Source organism: Desmodus rotundus, chromosome 5 (genome assembly GCF_022682495.2).
Source record: "Desmodus rotundus isolate HL8 chromosome 5, HLdesRot8A.1, whole genome shotgun sequence".
Classification (NCBI taxonomy): Eukaryota; Metazoa; Chordata; class Mammalia; order Chiroptera; family Phyllostomidae; genus Desmodus; species Desmodus rotundus.
In genome coordinates this window covers 1650003-1671221 of record NC_071391.1, presented here as the reverse complement: position 1 = coordinate 1671221, position 21219 = coordinate 1650003, and the positions used below count along the sequence as shown (strand labels likewise).

General features: G+C 64.4%; 1 protein-coding gene across 3 annotated transcripts in view; it reads right to left on the bottom strand.

Annotated features, from left to right (window-relative positions):
• The window catches only part of KCNQ1 (potassium voltage-gated channel subfamily Q member 1), a 254249-nt gene that overhangs the window by 77091 nt on the left and 155939 nt on the right, over positions 1-21219 (bottom strand). The window contains exon 12 of one of the 3 annotated variants that reach the window (XM_053925873.2): positions 20201-20704. The exons of the other annotated variants lie outside the window; for them this stretch is intronic. Within the exon in view, the coding sequence (XP_053781848.1) occupies positions 20569-20704 (136 nt within the window). The 3' untranslated portion in view covers positions 20201-20568. Of the gene's footprint in view, positions 1-20200; positions 20705-21219 lie in introns of those variants that run through there. 3 annotated transcript variants of the gene reach the window in all.

The following is a 21219-nucleotide window of genomic DNA, read 5'->3' as shown; positions in this document are numbered from 1 at the left end:
CTTATGGGGCCCTGGAGCCCAAATAGCCGAGAACTACTGACAGGGTGGAAAGAGCCGGGACTCCTGGGTTTAAACCCTTCTGTCACTCCAGATTCTCGGCTGGCGGGCCAAGGCAGGGGCTGGGCCCGGGGAAGGACAGTGCCCCTGTGTCCGTGTGGCAGGCGCCCGGCACATGGTCTGCTGAGGGGCCAGGCTGGCCCGGCTGGGGCGCCAGGAAAACCGGACACCCTCCCACACCCAGCGGCCAAGCCCCACGCCCTCCCAGTGCCCGGGAACCCCAGGGGACAGGCCCCAGGCTCTGGCCTGTCCCACTGCTGGGCCTGGGTCCTTGCCCCCAGGACCGTGTCCCGGGCAGGTGCGCTGGGTGTCTGCAGCCCCGGCACCTGCATTTTCTGGGTCTGGCCCTTAGCCTGGCAGGGGGACTTTCTGTGTGTCTCATCATGCCCAGTGCCAACCTCACCTCCTCAGGGAGCCCTCCCTATTGCCCAGGGCTCAGGACGCTGCTGCCCCCCGCCTCAACAGAGGTGCCCACTGCTTGCGCTGACCCCTGGACCCCAGCACTCGTCTTGTGTGGGGGTTCACCCAGCCCACCTTCCTGCATCCCTATCCCCTCGCCACTGTTTAGAGCTGTCCGTGATCACCTTCTTCATTTCCAGTTCCACTTCCCTGTTGACCACAGGCCAGGGTCAAGGCTAGCACCTTCTCATCCCCCTTCGAAGTGCGGTGACCTGGCTCTCCCCGACCCCTTGGTAGCACGGCATTGGTTTGGGCCCTGGAACGCCCCTCCCGGGGCCTGGTGGGCACTAGTGCCTTTGCCTGCCCTCCATGTGGCCCCCCACCAGCTCCTGGGGGTGGAGAGGGCATCAGGAGGCCCCACCTCTGAAGGCCTGTGGGGGAGCTCAGATTGTCCTTGAAGCCAAAGCCCCGCAGGCTGTCCTCGAGACCTGGCCCCCGCCCTTGGGCAGTGAGGTGGATGCAGACGGGGAGACTCGCCAGGGACCCGAGCCCCGCCGGACCCTCCAGCTACATTTTACAACCTGCCGGGCTGAGGCGGGACTGGCCTGGCCCGCGTCTCACACAAAGGCCCTCGCCGCGAGCGCAGTCACAGGGATTCACGTTGGGGGTCATAAATATAATTGGGAGATTTTTATTTTCAAGTAGCACTTCTGAAATCTATAAAATTAAGCTAATATACTGATTTTTAAAACACAAGAGTTTTATGGCTCTGTGAGTTGGTTTGCTGGCCCAGGAGGCCGCGAGTTAACCCTTTCCAGTCTCAGGGCCCGCTTGCCCGGGCCTGCTGACCTGCCGAGGTGCCCTGTAGCCACATGGGTAGCTCCCTTCCCGCCTCCACCCACAGAGCAACCAGCAGGGGTGACCCACCGCTCTACCGCACCCCTCCCTTCCCCCCCACCCTGCCTTCCCCTTTGGACTCACCCTTCCAGGCCCAGCTCCCCGGGCAGCCCGTCTAACCCTGCCCTAGTGCCTTTGCACCCGGATCCTTTCTGGACCCCGTGGTGGGAGGTGGTACCCCAGCTGCTCCTATTGGGCATGGGGGGTCCCAGAGTGTGGCCATCTGGCCAGGGCCACTCAGGATCCAGTCAGGAAAGGCAGGTGCGTCAGAGCTCCCTCCCCACTCTTAGCCAGCCCCTCTGAGGTAGCCAAGTACTGACCCAGGCTCAACCCCGGCTCCCCACCTGCACCCTGGGGTCCCCACACCTCTAGTGCCTTATGTGGACTGAACGCCCAACCTGCACCCCACCCCCACCGAGCACCACACACACACACACACACACACACACACACACACACACGCACGCACGCACGCAGCGCACGGCGCCGACCCCAGGAGCCCCCCAGGGTGGCCACTACTGGTGGCAGACCCATAACTGTGGGACTCTGTCCTTTGCCCTGGGCCACACCCTGGTCAGTCGGCAGCCCCTGCCCCACTGGGTTTGCCCTGGCAGGATATCACAAAGGTACCCCTGGAGGGGCTGGCGTGGGGTCCATAGGCTGTGCAGCTTGAGCAAGCCTGCCCCAGCTCGGGTCCCAGCCAGGGGCTTCTCCCCGGGCGCGGGAGCCCACCCAGCCCTGCTCTGACCCCAAGCCCCTCACACTCACAGGCTCTAGGGAGGCCGAGGACCTGGGATGCTCCTCAGGATGTGACACAGACAGGCCTGGGTCCAGGCTCTCCAGGTCCCAGGCATTCACGGGCCCTGACACTCTCAGGGCACCAGCACCCCCAGGCCCAGTCACCCTCAACCCCAAGTGGCCCTGAGCCCTAGGACGGGGGCTGGACTAGTCCCAGGGCTGGCACTGCCAGGGTGGTGGCTCAGGAAGGGCTCCTTTGGGCGCAGACACTGAGGGAGCCCCGAGGGCAGGGTGGGGGTGGGGCACCCTCCGGCATCCCGGGCACCCAGAGGGCCACCCTTCTCACTCCAGCTCCAGGGAGCTTCCCGGACCGACATCCCAAGATGCTCTCTCCTCAGGCGCGGGCATGACCCCTTGCCTCTGACCCTCCTGCAGACACCGAAGACTGGCATAGGCACATCCCATCCTCCCATCCTGCCGCAGAGTTTGGAGACTGGCCCTTTAAGAGGCTGATGAAGGTAAAGCGAGGCCACCAGGTGAGGCCTCCTCCAGTGCAACTGGGGTCGTAAGAGGGGACCAGGCCACAGACACGCACAGAGGGACGGCCGGGTCAGGACCCAGGGAGAGGGCAGCTGTCCGTCGCCCAGGACAGAGGCCTCTGGAGGGACCGGCCCTGCCCCACCTGGAACAATGCCCTCCAGCCTCCAGGACGGGACAGCGCCTGCCACTCAGTGCGGGGCTCGGCGTGGGCGCTGGCCCACTGCCCTAGCCGACTCACTGTCCTCTGGCTCACATAGCCACGGCCTGCACCCATGCTGAACAGAAAACCATGGGGGTGGGAGAGGTGTGGGCCTCGGAGCTCAGGTGGGCTGGTATGGGTGGGGAGGAGGCATGGTAGTTCAGGGGGACCCTGTGCTGAAGGAGGCTGAGAGCCCTGAAAAGCCTGACCCCACCACTCAGGATGTCCCCAGGGAGGGGTGATGCACACAGCAGTCCCAGGAGGAGAGGCTGGGGGGTGGGGGAGGGGCTGCTAGCCCTGACTGCTGAGCAGGGCTGTGGGGGGGATTCCGCAGATGCTCCCTCCTCGCTGAGGTGGGCACCAAGTGCGGAGCGAGGGGGCTCAGGTGGGGCTGCCTCAGAGGCCCTGCCTCCCACGTGCCTGCAGCTCAGCAGCTGGCCTGCTGCCTGTGGGTGGTCACTGGCTCCCGGTGGGAGCTCCTGCGGCCATCTGAGGGGGAGACTGGAGCCACCCTGCCTCGGGCATGACAGGGCTGGGGCCTACAGGGCAGGGGGCCTGGCGGGGGAGACTGCCAGGGCAGGGGTCCCCTCCCCTAGCCCGGGTGGGTGGGACAGAGGCCCCCGGGCCCCGGCTGCGAGGCGAGGCCCTCGGTGGCGGCCACAATAAATATGTTTGTTCAAGGGAAGCCAGGCTGGGAGCTGTGTGCGCTGGCCTGGCGAGGAAGAAAAGGCTGCTTGTGCCTCGCACACTGGGGCGATTGTTCGCGCTCACGCAACTGCTGCCCCGCGGCCGGAAAGGTCAGACGCCCCTCGGGCCCCGTCGGAAGCAGCCGGGGCCTCAGGCCCCTTCGCTCGCTCCCAGCTGTGAGGCTCCTCCGTCCACATCACCTCTGGGCCTTGGCGCAGTGAGGGAAGGTGCCAGGCTGCCCTGGCAAAGGCAGGAGGGAGGCGGAGCCAGGGCAGGCCTCGACCTTCCGGGAAGAGCGAGCCTGTGGCCCCAGCACCCAGGAATGGGGAGCCAGGGATGAGCTGGCAGGCCTCCAGCAGAAGGGGCTTCATGGTGGGGGCGGTTTGCTCCCTGGGGGGTCAAACGGCCCTAACCATGGGGTTTGGAGACCGCAGGGTCCCGGGGCAGACAGGCTGAGCAGGGCCACACCGAGGCCTTATCTGTGGCAGGTCACTGAGGACCAGAGGGTCCTACAAGGAGCTGAGATGGGGATAGGGGATGAGAGAAGGATGTCCCCTGGCTGCGTGAGCCCATCCTCCATCCCTATGCCCAGTGCTGAGGTAGGCATAGCGGTGGGCGGCCTGTGGCCCTGGCTTCCTTTCCTAGGACTCTCCCACTGACACCCAGCTGGAGTAGGCCTGACTCTCCAGGGCCTGGATTCCCCAGGGGCCTCATATTCCGACCGTGGGACAAGGGCATTGCAGTACCGTGTTCTGCAGGGGACAGTGGGTGTGCCGATGCCCAGAGGGCAACCTGGCCCGCAGGACTTCAGCAGCCCTGGAGCTGGGGGTCCCTGACCTCGGCTCTCCGGGGCAGGCAGGGTGCAGAGGTTCCTGCCTGGGCGCCCCTCTCTCGAGCCACAGCCTTCGGGTCTTGTGTGGAGCTGTTGGGCCAGAGGCAGAACTTTGCTCCCAGCACCAGGCCACTGAGTCACTTCCATTTCCTGTCACCGAAGCTGGGGGCCCAGAGCAGCCCAGCCTGCCAGGGCAAGCTCTGGTGCACCCAGCGGAGAGCCCAGGCCGGCTGCCACCCACAGCCTCCTAGGCCTGGCCCCAGCCCCCTTGCCCACTCTCCCTCTGCTGATGGGAGCCACCATGCTGGTATGGCACAGATGGCAGTCCCCCTCCCCTCCACTGGGGACCAGGACAGGAGTGGGGACGCTCTGTGGCCACACAAGCCTGATGCCAGCACTTGCTGCCTGGGAACAAAGTCCCCTCCCTCCTGGGGCCTCCAGGTCCCGAGTGGTCTACCAGACCGGCCCTGTTTGCCACCTGGCTCCCCTTCCAGAATGCCCAGCATGCCCTGGGCTCCCTATGACAGAGAGAGGGAGGCGGGGGAGAGTCAGAGAGGGGAGGGCCCTACGTGGAAGGGGCCACAAGCCAAGGAGTGTGAGCTTCTCCAGAAGCTGGAGAGGCCGGAGACAGATTCTCCCCTGAAGCCTCCCGGAGGAACGAGCTGGCCCCGTGAGCCCCGTTTCGGGCTCTGGTTCTCCAGAACTGCTCCGTAACAAATCGGTGCTGCCCAAAGCTGCAGAGTTTGTGGGGATTCACTACGGCAGCCACAGAATGCTCACACCGCCCCCACCCCGTGGAATAGCTCATTCCTGCCCTCTGCCGCCCAGATGGGGTGGGGCCATCGTCGCGGCCGTGGCCCCCAGAGCCAGCCCTGGCCCCTCTGTGGGCTGGCCTGGCCCCGCAGCCCTGGGGACGCTGTTTTCATCCGGCTGGTCCCAGTCCCACATCGAGCTGAAGCCAGCTTCCTCATGGGACTCCCAGGGGCCCACCTGCTTCAGCCTCCCCCGAGGGCCCTCCCCAAGACCATGTTCTCCACCCGCAGCCATGGAAGTCCGCTCCCAGGCTCTGGTCTAACCACTGTCTTCGTGGGACGTCCCCGAGCCCGCTGAGGAGAGGGCCCCTTCGCACCGGCCCCGCCTGCCTCGCATCCCCCCTTCCAGTTCTTATGCATACACGGGAAGAGTGCCGAGCATTTCCTCGGGTACCAGGGACTGTCCGTGGTCCTCCCCCACCACACCTGGCATCGTGGCCCCTCTAGGAGGCGTCAGCTCTGCATCAGCCCGTGCCGATGTTGTGTGTCCGTGCGTGTGGACTTGTACCCGCTCAGTGTCCGCGTGTTGTCACCTTTGTGTCTGAAGCCTCCCCGCTGCGCCCCACCTGGGGCCGGCCGCCGGATAAACACAATCGCTTCTCACTTTAAGGGTGTTCTGTTGATCTGCTGTGCTGGGCAGGCAGCCCTACGGGGTGGGACTTTATTACCCCACTTTATGGGGTTGGCCACTGAGGTACGGGGGTTTTGTCACCTGCAGGGTGGCTCTGTGGGGACAGGTGTTGGACCTGGAGGGAGGAGGACACCAGGGCAGACACAGCACCTCTCTCCTGCCGATTCCAGGCCAGGATGGCGCTTGCCCTGGGCCCTGTCCCCGAGGAGCGCGGGGCTCAGGGTTCTCGGCCGAGTGCCCTTTGTGCCTGTCTGGGGTGGGCGGTGGCAGGAGGGCAGAGGATCAATGGGCCATTGTTCCGGCCAGTACAGTTGCCAGCCCGGCTCGCACAACAGCCCCTGTGTCTGCCCGGCTCCCAGAGACCCATCAACACCTTATCGCCAGCATTAATCACCCCGCTATCGGCCCCCAATCAGGCAAACACTTCTGGGGAGTTCAAACCCCTGACTTCACAGAAGTTTCTGTGTAATAACAGATTAAGTTTCTGGCGGTTCAACAGCATCCACAGCGGCTGGCCCTCTGGTGAGGTGGGTCTGGGGAAGAGCCGAGGGGCTGGGGGCTGCCAGGGCATGCCACCTGCCTGGGGGAGGGTCCCCCAACCTGGGCCCTCAGGGACCAGGCAGGCCACCTCCCCTGGGCAGCTGCGGGGGACTCGGCCTGGCTGGTCCTCCCCAAGGCCACTTCGGAGTGGTTTTAGAATCTCTAGCAGGGAGTGGTCTGGACCTTGCCGGTAGGGACAAGTATCCCCGCCCGGGCCTCAGAGCCCTCCTGTCTGGCGTGGAGAAGACATGCCCTGGGGGACACGGATGCAGGGCAGTGGAGGGGCCACGCAGCAGAGGGTGGAACGGAGGGGACAGAACAGGGATGCCCACATGGGATGCAGGGTAGGGCCATTGGAGATCCTGGAGGGAAGCATGTGCGGGGGGCCCTGGGCAGGAAGAGGTGGAGGGACAGGAAGGAGAGAGGGCCGGCAGTTAGAGAGGTGGCGGAGGAGCGGGAGGCAAGTGGTGAATGGGGACTGGCCACGTGAGCCTGGCCCTGGGTAGCAGGCCCGGGTTCTCTACTGTGCGTGAGCCATGATAAGGTCAGGGGTCCTGGGGGCCCCACGGCACCCCAACAGGATGGAACACCTGCCCGAAGCCCCACCCTCCCTGTGTGAGCCCAGCACACGCCCCACCGATGTCGTCCTTGAGTCCTGGATGCCGTCCACACACCTTCCGGACCACACGACCCTTCCCCATGCTGGCTCTGCTCTCGGAGGTTGGTCTGGGGGCTGCGCTGCAGCCTGGGGCTTGCAGTGCAGTCCTGGGTCTCCCTGCTGGGGGGCTGCCCCGGCCCAGCTGTGACCCCATCTTGGGACCCTGCTCCTCTCCTCAAGAGATGATAATCAGGGTCACCGGGTGACCAGGGCTATTTACACACAGCCAGAGAGCCCGAGGGCCGAGCACGCGGTTTGCTGGAAACCGCCGGACGGTCTCCTGTCTGCGTCTCTTAAACAAACCAGGGCCGGACCTGTCGGCTGCCCCACGTCAGCCTCGGGCAGCAGTGGGGCAGGCGGGTACAACTCTGTGACATGGAGACAGAAGGGGCGAGATTCAGAGGAGCTATGAGTCGGTCTCCCCCCTTCCCAGATGTGTGGTGTGCTGTGCGTGGTCCCCGGGGCGGGGGGAGGGGGGCCGGGGGGAACACAGCTGCAGGGCCGGGCCGTGAGGAAGGGCGAGGACGTGGCCATCCCGCTGGAGCTGGGAGCTGGGAGCAGCAGCTCAGCCCACCTCTTGCATCAGAAGAATGGCTTTTGCAGGGGAGACGCCCTGCCGTGTGTGTGTGTCTGGGGGTCCTCGGCCTTTTCTCTGAGTCACTGAAGCAGAAACCGCATGTTGACCTGTGCTCCAGGGTCCCAAGCTCAAGGGGCTTGCTTCCAGACTCCATACCTGCTTCCCAGACACCCCTGCCACTCCAGGCCCAGTGCCCAGACCCCCAGGCTCCAGACCCCAGTCGAGGGGGACCTAGGGAAGGTCAGGGGCAGAGGAGCTGGGTTTTCTAAAACCCAGCAAATGCTGTCTCCCCTACCCAAAGCACAGTTCGCCTGCTCATCAGTCATCCTGGGCCCCCTGAGCTCCCCAGGGCTCTGCAGGTCAAGAAGGGGTGGGAGGCTGGCTCCCTGCTTCTCAGATTCTGCTGAACGGACTGAAACCCTAACCTTCGGGCTTCCCCGCTCGTGTGCGATAAGGCCTCGCCAAGAAAAACAGCAGAAGAGAGACCCCTGATTTCTTCACAAATTCCAGAGTGCTTGGTTCATTCCGGCAGGGAAGGGGCCCGGGGTGGCCGTGCGTGCAGAGCCACCTCCCTGTGGGTGTGGGGCTGGGGCCGCCTCTCCGGGGCCGCCTCTCCGGGGCCGGCCGAGGAGGCCCACCTGCCTGCTCGGGAGATGGCTTCCAGCTGGCCGGGGCCGCGCGGCCTGGGGTGGGCTCTGGGCAGCAACTCAGCCACCATTACTCTTGTGACATGTGTGCGGATGTGGCCAGTCCAGGTGGGGGTGCACGTGGAGGCCTGTCCACCCAGGCTCCTGACCCGAGTGTCCCCAGGGCCCCCCAGTGGATTGGGGCGGGGGGGGGGCAGTGGTATATTAAAGCAAGAGCAACAGCAGGTTTCCAAACGGCCCAGACACACCCCAATGCCGCCTTCTTGGAGCTGGGGAAACTGAGGCCCAAGGCAGAGAACAGCCCCTCCAACTCTCAGCACTCCCTGGCCCCAACCCACCGTGGCCCATGTGACAGCAGTGGCTAGGAGCCCAGAGGGGCTGTGGGTGGGACAGTGGTGACAGGCTGGTGGCCGGAGGCCAGGGGGACGGGTGAGGCCATCCGCAGGGAGGGACACGATGTGGTGACTTTTCCCCGAGTCACGTTCTCCCGGGCTGGTCTGACTACAAGCTGACTTCAGCAGGGAGAACCGGCCCGCACGCCTCTGCCCGGAACATGCCTCTTCACCACACTCGGCCAGCGGTGGGCTCGAGCTGGGAAGATGGGTGTGGGGGCCACGTCCACCCTCCCCGAGGCTCAGGAAGGACACCCAGGTCCCTCCCCAGCAGACACCTGCGCCCCTTAAAGAGAAGTGGTGTGGGTTCATCCCGTACCGTGGAGGTGGCCCTAGGCATGGAGTTCAGCAGGGACAGAGGACCCTCCAGCCACTCAGTGGAGGACTCAGGCTCAGCACCCCCTGCTGCCCATCCCCAAGGGGGTTCTGACCACGGCCCCCTGGAGCGATGTCTAGGACGATGGCTCTGACGGACTACTTGCCTCTGAGTGGCGGCTGCTGCCCTCAGAGCCTGGTACTGGTTCCTTGATTAGCAGTCTGCTCCCCGTGGCAGGCACCACTGTCTCCCCACGTCACAGCTGAGGACACCAAGGCATGGGCTTCTAGTACCCTGTTCAAGGTCACACAGCGGGCGCGTGGCAGGGCAGGTGGAGCCCTCTGGGAGTTATCCTGGGGGCCATTTTGCGAGTGCAGGGGAGCAGGCGCCCCCCACCCCACTCTGACTCTGGGCTCTGCTGGACCCTCCATCTCCTCCAGCAAGTCCCCCTGTACTTTCCCCTGGGAGCCCAGGACAACCCGGTATTGGCTCCTGGGGGGCTGTGGTGGGAATGTGGCACACGGGCAGAGGGCCGAGAGCACCCAAGACTCCCACCCTGACAGAGTGAGACATGCTGGAAGGCAACCCCGCCAAGGGGTCCGGTGCTGGCAGGGAGGCTGTGGGCCAGCTGAACCGCCCCGCATGTGTTCCTTTCTGTCCCATCATCCCGGGCTGCTGGGCCCTGGCTCCTCGAGGATGTCACGGGGACAGCCCCGTCCAGATCTGGCTTTCTTCAAGACGGTGGGGCTGCTGGGCAGGACCCACATGCCATTCCAGGAGGTTGGTGGGGGGGGGGGGGGGGCTCTGTATCGGAGACAGAGAGCAGTTGACAGTTCTGCTCCACCCCGGTGAGAAGGAATTCCAGCTCATCTGCAGCCCCCGCCACCGGGGGCGGCCTGCCCTGCCCACACCCCCACCCCGCCCTGGTCCGCGCCCGTGGCATTGACTTCTCTGCTCTCCCCATCCCCTAGAATCGGGGCTTGGCTGTGTGACTGGCTCTGGCCACTGGGTCACGAACACAGTGGCAGCTGGTAACACTGGGCCCTGGGCTGTCCTCTCCTGCCGAGGAGAACCCTGCGGCTGCCACCGTGGGAACCAGCCCCAGCCACCAGCCAGGAGCCTGAGCTGAGCGAGGCTGGGACAGACTGCGAGCCCTGCTGAGCCGACCCTCAGAGGCACAAGCAAGGAGAGACAGTTGCTCTTTTGAGTAGCTAGGGTTGGGGACAGTCTGCTTCGCAGCCAACCTGCCGGGCACGCTGTCCCTGAGCCTTGCCCCCGTCACACCAGGGCAGTCTGCGACCTGGACCAGGCCTGGGACTGTCTGCAGAGGCCCCTGCTGTGCCGGGCATGTGAAGAGTGCCGGTACACCTCACCTGCACCCCCTCGAAACTTAGCAAGGAGGGTTTGTCACATTCCATGTGACTGAGAGGACCCCAAGGCTCAGGGAGGGAGGGTTGCTGGGGGTCTCAAGGGCTGGAGCCAGAACTGGGCCTGGTCTGGGTGGATTTACACATCCCCAGGGCTGCCCCACAAGAGGCCTGAGTGCCCAGGGTCCCTTGGGAGGCCCCTGAAACTCTGGGACCCCTCCACTGTCCTTGCAGTTCACGGGGCAGCACGGCCAATGCTGTCACCCCAGGCTGGTGGGAGTCCAGCCTGCCTCTGTGGGCAGGGACACCGAGCTTGGCCAGTAGCCCCCTTCCCACCCCCGGCAGGACGGTGCCCCCAGGGTCATGCTCACAGCCCTGCAGGGTCCCCCCACCCACAGGACCCAATTTGGCCTCCTGGGGCCTGTCCAGCCCACACTCACAGCCCCCAGAACAGCTGGCCTCCTTTGGTCCTGCCCTGTCATCTATCACTGTCATGGAGGGGCCACCCCGCCCAGCCTCATCCAGCACTACCCAGCTGCCCGCCTTCCGTTCCTGTACTCGTCCGTCCCGCTTGTCTTCATCAGTCACCTTCCCTGGGAGCTTTGAGGGGCAAGGTGTGTCAGCTTTGTGCCCTGACTCACCCAGGACTGGTCCCCACTGGGACCCCAGGGGGCGGACTGTGTGTTCCCTGAACACAGTGGCCGTTCACGCAGGACACCTGGCTGCAAGCTACGCGGAAGCCAGCGTGGCCGTGGGCAGTGGGATGAGCCACGTCTCCTGGGTGACGTGGGTGGGGCTGGGCCTCTTGGGCTCATAGTGAAAGTGTCCCTGGGGGCCCTTGGTCTGTGCTGGGAAGGAGGCAGTAGAACCGGTTTTGTGGGCCCACCCCAAAATGAGGCCACTGTGGGGTCTCCTTGAGCTGGAGGAGGGGACAAAGTTCTTGGGAGGGTCTGGGAGACAGAGGGACAGACGGAGGGACAGATGGTCGGATGCCTCAGTGAGCTCTAAGCCTCCTCAGAGCCCCAGCCTACGTCTGGCCGCACTCTGGCGGGCCTGCGGCCCCGCAGCTACGGCGGGGTGACTGCCAGGGCGACAGTGACCATCCGACCGAGCGAGGGGGTCCCCGTAAAGCCACCTTGTGGATGAGGACAGGACACCGCCTCATCTGTCCCCAGCTCCCCCGGCCGGCTCTGCTGAGCGCCCCCACCCAGCACACAGGGACAGAGCCTGCAGATGACTCTCGGCCCCCGGCATGTAAATCCTGAAGGGGAGTCCTCGACACAGCCCACTAACTCCACTCACCACGGATGGACGGACGGATGGACGGACAGGAGCTCGGGGCCTGCCCTCGGGCCGGGGCCGCGGCCAGGCTGGCTGGCGCTCCCAGGAGACACTGCCTGGCTGAGGGGTGGAATCGAGGCCCTCACAGCACCTGGCAGTAGTTGCCTTACTCGTGGCCTTGAACAAAGGCTGCAAAGGCTGGGGGTCCCCTTGTGTGCAGCACCCCCTCTCCTGGTGGGGAGCCTTTCAACCCCCAAAGCATTACCTTTGAACTTAGCCTCCGTGGCAGAGCCAACAAGGGAGAAGCTAGTCACGGGTGCAGCTGTATGTTCTGTGTTGTTGCCCTGGAGCTGGTCTGGCCCTTCAGCACATCCCCTTGACCTTCAGAAGGAATAGCCTGAAACAACACCCCCCCCCCCCCCCGGCCTCTCCCCGCCTTTTTGATGCTTACAAGCTTCAAAAGATGAACCCCCTTTCCGGCACCTGGGCCTGACCATGGCTCTGAGCTGCAGAGGGCGGGGCGGGGCCCCCCAAGCCTGGCCTCTGGGATGGGAAACCCCGGAGGGCTGCCCACCTCCCAGGGGGCCGAGCCCCATGCCAGGCTCCCTTCCCAGGCTCGCTCCAGCCACGGAGGAGGAAAACGAAGCACAAAGCTCCCAGGGCCTGACTTCCTGCGGGCTGCGGGAGAGACATGAGGAGCTGCCCAGAAGGCCTGGGCCTGCCACGGGGGGCAGTGGCCGTGGCTGCCCGTGCTTTATCTCCCATTGCCGGTGGCCAAGAAGAAGTCCCTCTTGAGCCCTTGGCATCCAGGGAGAGGTGCCCAATGTAGGATGCTCTGAGAAGGCCCCCCCACAAGTGCTTGTAGCCCTGGGCAGGCGGGGGTTAACCCGCAGGGCTGTGGCTGGCCAGCCTGGTCCCACTCCTCTTGGAGAGACCCGCCAGGTGACCGCCAGGTGACCTCTGAGGGGCTGCCTCTGCTTTGGGAGCCTCCTCCAAGGCCAGCAGCCTCCTCTTGGCCTTCAGCTGTCCCCTCACAAGGCCAGCGTGGGCTCGGCCCGAAGGAGGCCTGGCCTCAGGCTGGCTGCAGAAGGTGGCCAAGCCAGGGAGCATGTGCCTGTGTGTGTAAATGGGCCTGTGCGGGGACACTCCCCAAAGAGAACACACAACAGGTAGCAGGGACGCTTAGCCTGCCTGAGTCTTTGAACTTCACCTACATGATCCATTTGGGGATCTGCCTCCAGAGGTCACAGCCCACCTGGGGCTGTCTGCCTCCCAAAACCACACAGCCCACAAATGAGTGCTGTCCCTGCCTCGGGGGTTGTCACCAACAGGCCGCAGGCACGGGGGTGCCAGACAAGGCTGGTCACCCAGCAGGCAGCTTACTGGCTGAGGCGGCAACAAAGCCGTGACCGTGTGTGGGCAGAGACCCTTCTCCCAACCTATCCCACTGCCTGTTCTCCAAGCTCTGGGGACCCGAGTGCCGGGTGTGACAATGGCATGAACAATCACTACTTCTCGCGGTAGCCAAATACCTGGATTCATGACCCCAAGCTCACAACTGGGGGCGCACAGGGGCACTCTCACCCCCGCCGAGAGGCACGGATGTGGAGGCCTAGGAGGCCTGCTCTGTCTGTGAGTCTGGGGCATGGAGGCGGCCGCGCACAGGGCCTCCTACCACCAGCAGGCACTGAGGGCGGGTGATAGGGCAACGCCGGCCCAGGGGTGGCGGCCTGCCCACACAGGGGTGGACAGCAGCACCTTGGTGTCTACCCTCCCTGGGGGTCTCGTGGCCACGCACAGCCTTGGGGGGTCTCCGGGAGGCCCAGGCCCTGCACATGGGTGGGGGGCCATGGCCGAGGCTGTCCCAGCTGTGTGTGACAACTTCTATGCCACCCTGGCAGACACGGGAAGCCAACTACCCGAGGTGGGCGATCCCTTCCCTTCTTCCTCCTGCTCACCGCAGCCCATAAAGGGGGCTCCGGGCTGGGGGCGCCTCCGAGAGTAAAACCATGATGGGGAAACAGAGAGGTGAGGCGGGGGCTCAGCCCCAGCAGGGGCCTGAACGTGGGGTCTGCGGGGGCTCTGGAGGGGCCCCCCAGGCACCGACGTGGTGTGTGAGGCTGACAGAGAGTGAAGGAAGGGAGAGAAATGCCAAGCTCAGGAGAGGCTGGGGGCCGAAGGGCTGTTCGGGGCTCTCCACTGAGGGCTGGGGCGGGCCTCGGGGTTTGAGTGCAGGGCCGGGCATGCAGCCTGTCCCCTGAGAGGTCACCTTGAAAATGGATCACCCCAGGGACAAGGAGCTGCCTGGGGTGGGAAGGCAACGCCCTGTCAACAAAACAAAACAAGGGTCCTTCTCCAGGGAGGCGCCCTTCCAGCCTTGGGGTGAAGCTGTGTCCTCGTCCTCCTCCACCATCCCAGAGGCACCCCGGTTTGGAAGTTCTACCCAGGAGGACACCCTTTGCCCAGGACACGGGACCTCGGGGTCCTTGGGCAAGCGAGTTGTGGGAGGGCCCCAGGAGGCTGGGCAGGCAGGGGGGGGGGGGTCTTGCTCCCTCTCCCCTAAGAGCGGTTTTCCTGTCGCCCCCACCCCCAGCCTTCCTGAGGGCCCTCCCTACTTGAGTCCCTCCAGTGCAGAGAGCCTGTGTTTAGAACAAAGTAAGAAGCCAGTCCCAGAGACTTTCCTGAGTGGGGGAGGGGGCGGGGGCAGGGGCTGTGACTTCCTGGAGCCACCCTCCCCCACTGCCAGGGCTCCTCCTAGCCTGGGGCCTGCTGGGGCCTGCTGCTCCCCACCCCCCATCGCTCTGGGAGAAGGACCGGGGAAAGGGCAGAGAGCTGGGAGGGAGGGGAGCACTCCGCTGGGGCCCCTCAGACTTCCTGGTAAGGAGCTCTCTGGAGAAACTCTAATTTCTAAAATGGAGCTTTCTGGAGTGCTCTGCAAATGGAAAGGCTTGTCTGCTCTGAAACGGGCCTGGTGGGCCCAGCTGGCTCCCAACCGCCCCTCCTCCTCCTGCACAGCCTTGAATTGCTGCTGAGGGGACCGACCCACGGCCCAGAGTCCAAGGGACAAGGGGGTGTGGGGAATAGGCTGCCACTGCACCCCCGTAGGGGCGGTGGCACTGGTGTCCCCATGAGCATAAGGAGGACTGGGGGCAGTCTGTGCAGGCACCCTCCCCCCACCCCACGACCTCCTGGATCCCAGGGTGGCGGGGTTTCCAGAAGGGCCTCTGTCCCCAGCTCATGGGACGCTTCCTGCCGGCCCTGGCTGATCATTAACTCTTGGGGCCCAGGTGCTGGAGTCTGCAGGCCTGCAGGGTGCGGAAGGCCCCCCCCAAGGCCCTGCTCGCACGTCCATAATGTACAGCCCCCCGAGGGCAGCGTGCTCTCTGCGTGCTGGGAACTCCATCGGCACGAATCTCATTTCAGCTCCCACATAGCCCTTCCAGGGAGGAAGGTGGCCCGCAGTTGACCCCCCGGAAAATGAAATGTCAGGCCGAGAACACGTGCCCTGGAGGTGACCTAGCAGGATGTGAATGCTGCCCGGGCTCCCCACGGGGGGCTGCGTGTCAGGGAGACGGGGACCACACGCCAGCCACAGCCAAGGCCAGCGGCCTTCCAGAAAGCGGCCGAGGTTGGACAGGGGCCGTGAAGAAGAGACCCTGTGGGCTGCTTTCCCCCTGTGCAGGAGACACCCCGACTCCTCGCCTCCCCCAGCTCCCTCTTCCTGCTGGCACGGCGGCCCTGGGGGCTTGTTCCCCCAGCAGACCCCCAGCTGGCCTGGGCAGACCAGCTGATGGGAGGGAGCGAGACCCGCAGGCTGCCTGTTGCTCAGGACCTTGACCATCCTGATGAGGTCAGGACCCACTGAGTATTCTGCCCCCGACACCAGGGCCCCCCCCCCCCCCCACCGAACTCTGAGAGCAGATGTCGACCGCACTCCGACCATGCGCCCCGCCTCAGGTGCTGGGAGCCCCGCACGCTGCTCGGACCAGCTGCTGTGGCTCCTGGCAGCCACGCCTCCCTGCCAGGGTGGGGACAGGATGGCCGCTTGGGAGCCAGGACGCCAGCCCCGTGCCCTGTTCGGGCTGTGTCGTGCGCCCCGGGCCTTCCACGGCCCCCTTTCTCAGTGGGAGTCCTGTGTCTGGGGCCAGCCCGGGCCTGGCCATAGTGGATGCTCCAAAGATAAGGCATCCTGCAGGGCAGAGAGTGGAAATTCACCAGGCCCGCAGAACGAGGCCTGTCTGCGCTGATGCTGCTCAGCGGGTCGCCGCCCAGGAGGCTGTTGACGGATGCCCAGCAACTCCTGGACGGCCCTCGTGCGGCGGCACTGCGGGGGCCACGGGTCTGACCCAGGGGCTGCCCTTGCCTGCGGCGTGGACAGCCAGCCATGTAGCCCCAGTACCTGGAATCATCGCCCTGGGGGACCACCATGGGGCCCTGAGGAAACCGGGGCAGGGCCCTCAGCTGTGGGCTTACTGCCTCGGCTTCCACCAGTGCCTGGTCCTGAGGGGCTGCAGGGAGCTTGGGGCTGTTTAACGAGTGGCCCTAGTGCGAAATATCGTATGTGATGCAAATGGAATGAACATGGGCCTAGCGACCAAGTCAGATGAAGTGGGTGGGAGACGTGGGTCTGACCTCCTGGGGGGGGGTCTGCACTTTGACGACAGAGCATGTGCGTCACTCCTAGAGCAGGAGGGGACAGAGGCAGGGCGCGGCCCGGGGTGGCTCCAGCTCTCTGAAATTTGCTGCTGTGGGAGGGAGATCCTCCCACAGCTTCAGGCCTGGGATTGGCAGGGAAGCCCTGTTTCATCTCTGTCAGCCCCACCTTGGTCCCCAGGTGGGGGGCAGCCTCTCCCTGCCATCCCATCTGCCCCAGGGCCGCCAGAAGGGTTTGGGGAGACTCTGTGATGGTTTCATGGGTCCCCACCTGGCTGCCCCGCCCACTCAGCCACAGGAACTACTGGCCCACCCTGTCCCACCTCCCCAGTCCCCCAGGATAAGGCCTTTAAGCTGGGGACTCCCTTGAGCCCTCCAGAGGACAGAGAACCCTGTGGGGCCCACCCTGCCTGTGAGTTTCGGGCTGTAGGGCTCAGGGTTGGGGGCAGCAGATGTCCCTGACCTGGGCTCCCGGCCTGTGAAGCCGGGCTGGTGCCACCAGGTCTCGTGCAGAGAGCTCGCTGGGAGGCGCATGAGTGCTGGGCCCAGCGGACCGGCTGTCACCACTTGCCAAGCGTCACTCAGCACCATTATCACCAGCCCACCCACCTGGCTGCTCCTCACAATAGCGATGGGCCCGAGTGGCACCTACTCCCGCCCAGCCCCCAGCCCCCCGACCCCGGCTCCGTCACTGTGTCTAGGCGAGACACTGAGGAGCAGGCGGCCACGTGGCGCAGGGAGCGGGGCACCAGGGGCCGGGATCCGGACTCTGGTGGAGGCACATCTGTCTGCATGGTCTCCCCGCTCAAGGAGGGAATGGCGCCGTGTGTGTGGGAAGATGGAGGACGGAGGGCCCTGCTTGACCCTGCTGGAGCCTGGGCCTGCTGGCCGGCGTCTGTGCTGTGCCCTCTGGCAGGTCAGCTCCTCCTGGGAGAACCCAACTTTGTGGAGCCTGGGCTGACCCTCCAGCCCCCACCTGCCCGCCACTTCGAGCTTCTCTGTCCCCCTAGACGAGGCAGTGTCAGGGCCGTGGGATGAGCTGGAGAACCGGAGAGCAGGCCTTCATCCTTCCCGCTGAAGGAGGGCCAGGCAGCCATTTCTCCCCCAGCGCCTCTCAGACCTGCCGGGGGAGCTGTGGCCCAGTGGGTGGTGTGGTCAGGGGCTGCGTGGCCACGCAGGGCTCCAGGGGTCGACCTTGGTGCTCAGGCTGAGCGAGGAGGGCTGTGTGCTGCCAGGGAAATGAGGCATGCCAGCACCCTCCTGGGGGACGGACGCACCCCTGGGGTAGGGGTGGACAGACAGGACTTCTCCAACCCGGGGCGGCAGGGCCTCTCCTGTAAGGGGCCCCAATGACAGGAAATGCTCAGGAAGGAGGCCTCAGCCCCCAGCTCGGGCCCAGAGACGCTCTGGCACCCGCTCTGTTTTCTGTCTGCAGAGATGCCCGTGGGCCGGGGGCCGTGGGTCTGGCACCCCACCCCCCAGTGCAGATGCATGGCGTTGGGGCTCCCCAAGTGAGTGGGGACAGATTGGGACCCAGAGAACAAAGGCGCGGTGGTGAGCGGCCTGCTGGGCGTCGTATCCGCAGGGCCGGGTTCGGGGTGGGTGTCTGCCCATCTGGAAGCAATATTGCAGTAATGTAAGCCGGCCGGAGGACGGGATAGTCTCTGAATACGTGAACTCTACAGCGAGGAGTATGGATTTAATGGATAATCTTACCAGCAGCCAAGAGAACCCAGATTCCTCCCCAGGCTTCGCTCTGCACTTGGCTTCCTTTGCCGCCCAGCCCAGCCAGGGGCCCGCAGCGCCTGCGGCCATGGCCTCCAGAAATGGGGCTGACCGGGAGTGGGGCCCACTGTTCTCTCGTGTTGGGTGGGAGCGGGGGAAGGGAGCCCGATTCCAGCCGCAACCAGAATGCCTGGCCTTGAGCACCCTCCTGCCCCCCGTTTACGCAGAGAAATACGAAGTTGGGGAAAGTAAGACATGGGGGGGGTCATTAATTAAAATCTACAATGGCTACAAGTTGTTCTGGAATCTGGGGGAGAAGAAACCATTTCTGTAGCTCTTCCCAGTTCAGTGTAGCTGGGATAATAAAATAAAACAATAAAAACCACAGCGGAAAAGGTGACTGGAGTGTTTTTTTATGGTGAGCAGCGGCAGAAGAGCCCAGAAGGCCCGATGGGGCGCAGTGAACAATGGGGATCGGGTGCAGAAGTGTGGGGGCCGCTGCTCTCTGGGATCTCATCTCTGGGGAAGCTTCTGAACCCCCACCCCCAGCACAACAGCCCCAAACACCAGCGCTTCACCCAGTGCTTCCTATCATGGTGGGTCTTCCGCCTGTTGCCCCCCACCCCAGGCACCCCATGCAGAGGACTGGGGGCCTCTGCTCCCCACCCGCATGCCGTTCACCACTGAGGGGCTGCCGGGGAGGCTCGAGGGGAGGCAGAGGTGAGGGTCTCCCCCATCGTTTCCCCCACAGCCCCCTCCCCGAGTCCAGCTGAAGACTGGCCAGGGGACGGTGCACACCACGTGCCAGAGGCTGCGAGAAAGTCACGGCGGAAGAGGCTCAGGGCTGGGAGCCCGGTGCTCTGGCTTCCAGGCCACAGGGGTGTGGCTGCAGGAGAGCAAGAAGGGCCTGAGGCTGGGGGCTCCGAGGAGGGGGCTCTGCCACAGGCCCCCATGACCCTGACTGCGCATTGTGAGAGGAAGTGCCCTTCTATCCTCCCCTGTCTCCTGAGGCGGGGATGAAGCTCAGGGCCCGGCACCTAGGCCTGCAGACTCCGGGGCCTGGGGGCATTCTAGCCGGTGCCCTGGGGGAAGCAGGTGAGAAGGAGCCCCTATCTCTGCTCCTCAGTACTTTGCCCTGATTCCTGGGAGCCCAGCTCGGAGCCTCCTCAGGGCCTGGGGGCTGTTGGCAGGCCCAGGATCCCTGTTCTGGGCCTGGACCCAGAGCGCCTGCCCTGCTCTCCCTGCAGCCAGGCGGCCCTGCTGGACTCTGCACTCCCTGTGGGCAGGGACCCCGGCGTCCAGCCCAACCGCACTGCATTCCCTACGCCTAGCAGAGGGCCGGGCACACAGAAGGTGCTCCCTAACTGCGGACTATGCAGATGAGAGGGGGAAGAGCAGTTTTTCATGGCTGAAATAAGACGCACCCACACAAAGCCACTCCCCAGGTTTCCAAAGGACTCGCAAGCCATTACCTCCCTGGACCCAATTCCCTTGGCTCTCTTGGGGGCAGGGAATGTAGGTAGTGTTTCCCCCTCTTATAGATGGGGTGAGAGACCCGGCGAGGCCAGGGTACACCAGCCTGCAGTGACCCAGTTTGGTCCAAATGGCGTGGCCCAGCCCCATGGAAGGGGACACAGGTGAGCTGGTGAACAGCCCTGGCCACTGGCCACAGGCTCCAGGCAAGCTCGCTGCAATCCGGCTCTGCCTCCCCTCAAGGGCACCTGCTCAGAAGCAGTGCCGGGGCCCTCCCCTCGAGGTCTGCAGACTGGATCTGAGACCCTTGAGTTGAAAGGCAATTTGAAAAATCAGATTCCTTTTGGAAGCTGCCGGAGTCCCGTGGCGCTGGCGGTGAGGCCCCCAGAAGCCTCGGTCCGCATTTGAGGGCTGCTTACCCATCACGGGGCCTGCCGTGAAAACAGTCCGCGTGTCCCTGCGGCCCTCCCTGGGCCGGTCACGCCCTGTGCCCAGGCTCGGGGTGCAGCGGGAATGCCATGGTGGAGCCACCTGGCCCTGAGGAGCCACAGTCCAGGGGGGACACTCACACTCGGTGGGCACTGACCAAGACTCACGGAGAAGCCCTCCAAGGGGCTTGAGAGTCCCTGGATGTGAAGGATTCAGGGGACCCATCGGACCCGAGGACGAGCTCAGCAGGGATTGCGTGTCCCAGGCGGGGATGCTACGTGTGCAGAGCTGTGAGGTGGCGTGGCCAGAGCCCAGAGAGGGCCCTCGGCACCTGCAGTGGTGGGCAGGCTGGGCAGGACCCATGGGCAGGAGCAGACGGCTGAGGGTCACGATCGCACACAAGCCCAGAGGTTCCGCCGAAGCGGTGCGAAGCTACACTCGGAAAACTCTGAGATGCTCTTGAAGGAAATGCAAGACCTCAGTGAAACGGAAAGACATCCCATGTTCATGGACCGGAAGACGACATTGGTGAGAGGCCGTAGTCCCCAAAGGGATCTACAGCTTTGACGCGCTCGATCCTGGTCAGAACCTCAGCGGCTGCTTAGCAGAAACGGACAGGCTGACCCTAAGATTTACATGGAAACGCAAGGGACCCAGAACAGCCAAACAAGCTTAAAAAAGAACAAAGCCGTAGGACCAGCACTCTGTGATCTCAAGTTCACTGCGAGGCGCCAGGGGTGAAGTCAGCGTGGGACCGGCACGGCTGCGGACGCCCAGATCCATGGGCCGGAACTGAGTCCAGAACGAAGGCCTCACGTTTGCGGTCAGTTGGTTTTCCCACGGGAGCCAAGACCCTTCAATGGGGGAAAGAACAGTCTTTTCAACAAACGGTGCCGGGACAGCCAGATGTCTACGTGCAAGGCGGGGGACTTAGACCCCTGCTCCAAACCATGTCCAAAAATTTACTGAACCACTGTCGTAACCTCTACGTCAAAGCCGAAACTATAAAACTCTTAGGGGAAAACGCAGGAGTCGCTCTTGGTGGCCGAGGCTTTGCCCACAGCAGCAGCAACAACAAACAACGAAACGCAGTTAGTGTTGATGACGACGCGCAAGCTCAACAGCCCCCCCCCACCCCCGCCCCGCAAACGGGGGAAAGGTATCTGACAAGTGGTGTACAGCTGTCGGGTTGGCCGAAATGTTTGGGTTTTCCCAACCGATGGCTCTAGTAGCGCCTGGCTGTCTTTGAATTCATCTGAATCGATGTCATTCGATTGGGCTGTGACAGCTGTCCCCGCACTGTGCATTTGGAAAATGTCATCGAAGTTGGTGAAACTTTGGTGTAGCCATGTTAATACGGAAGATGGAA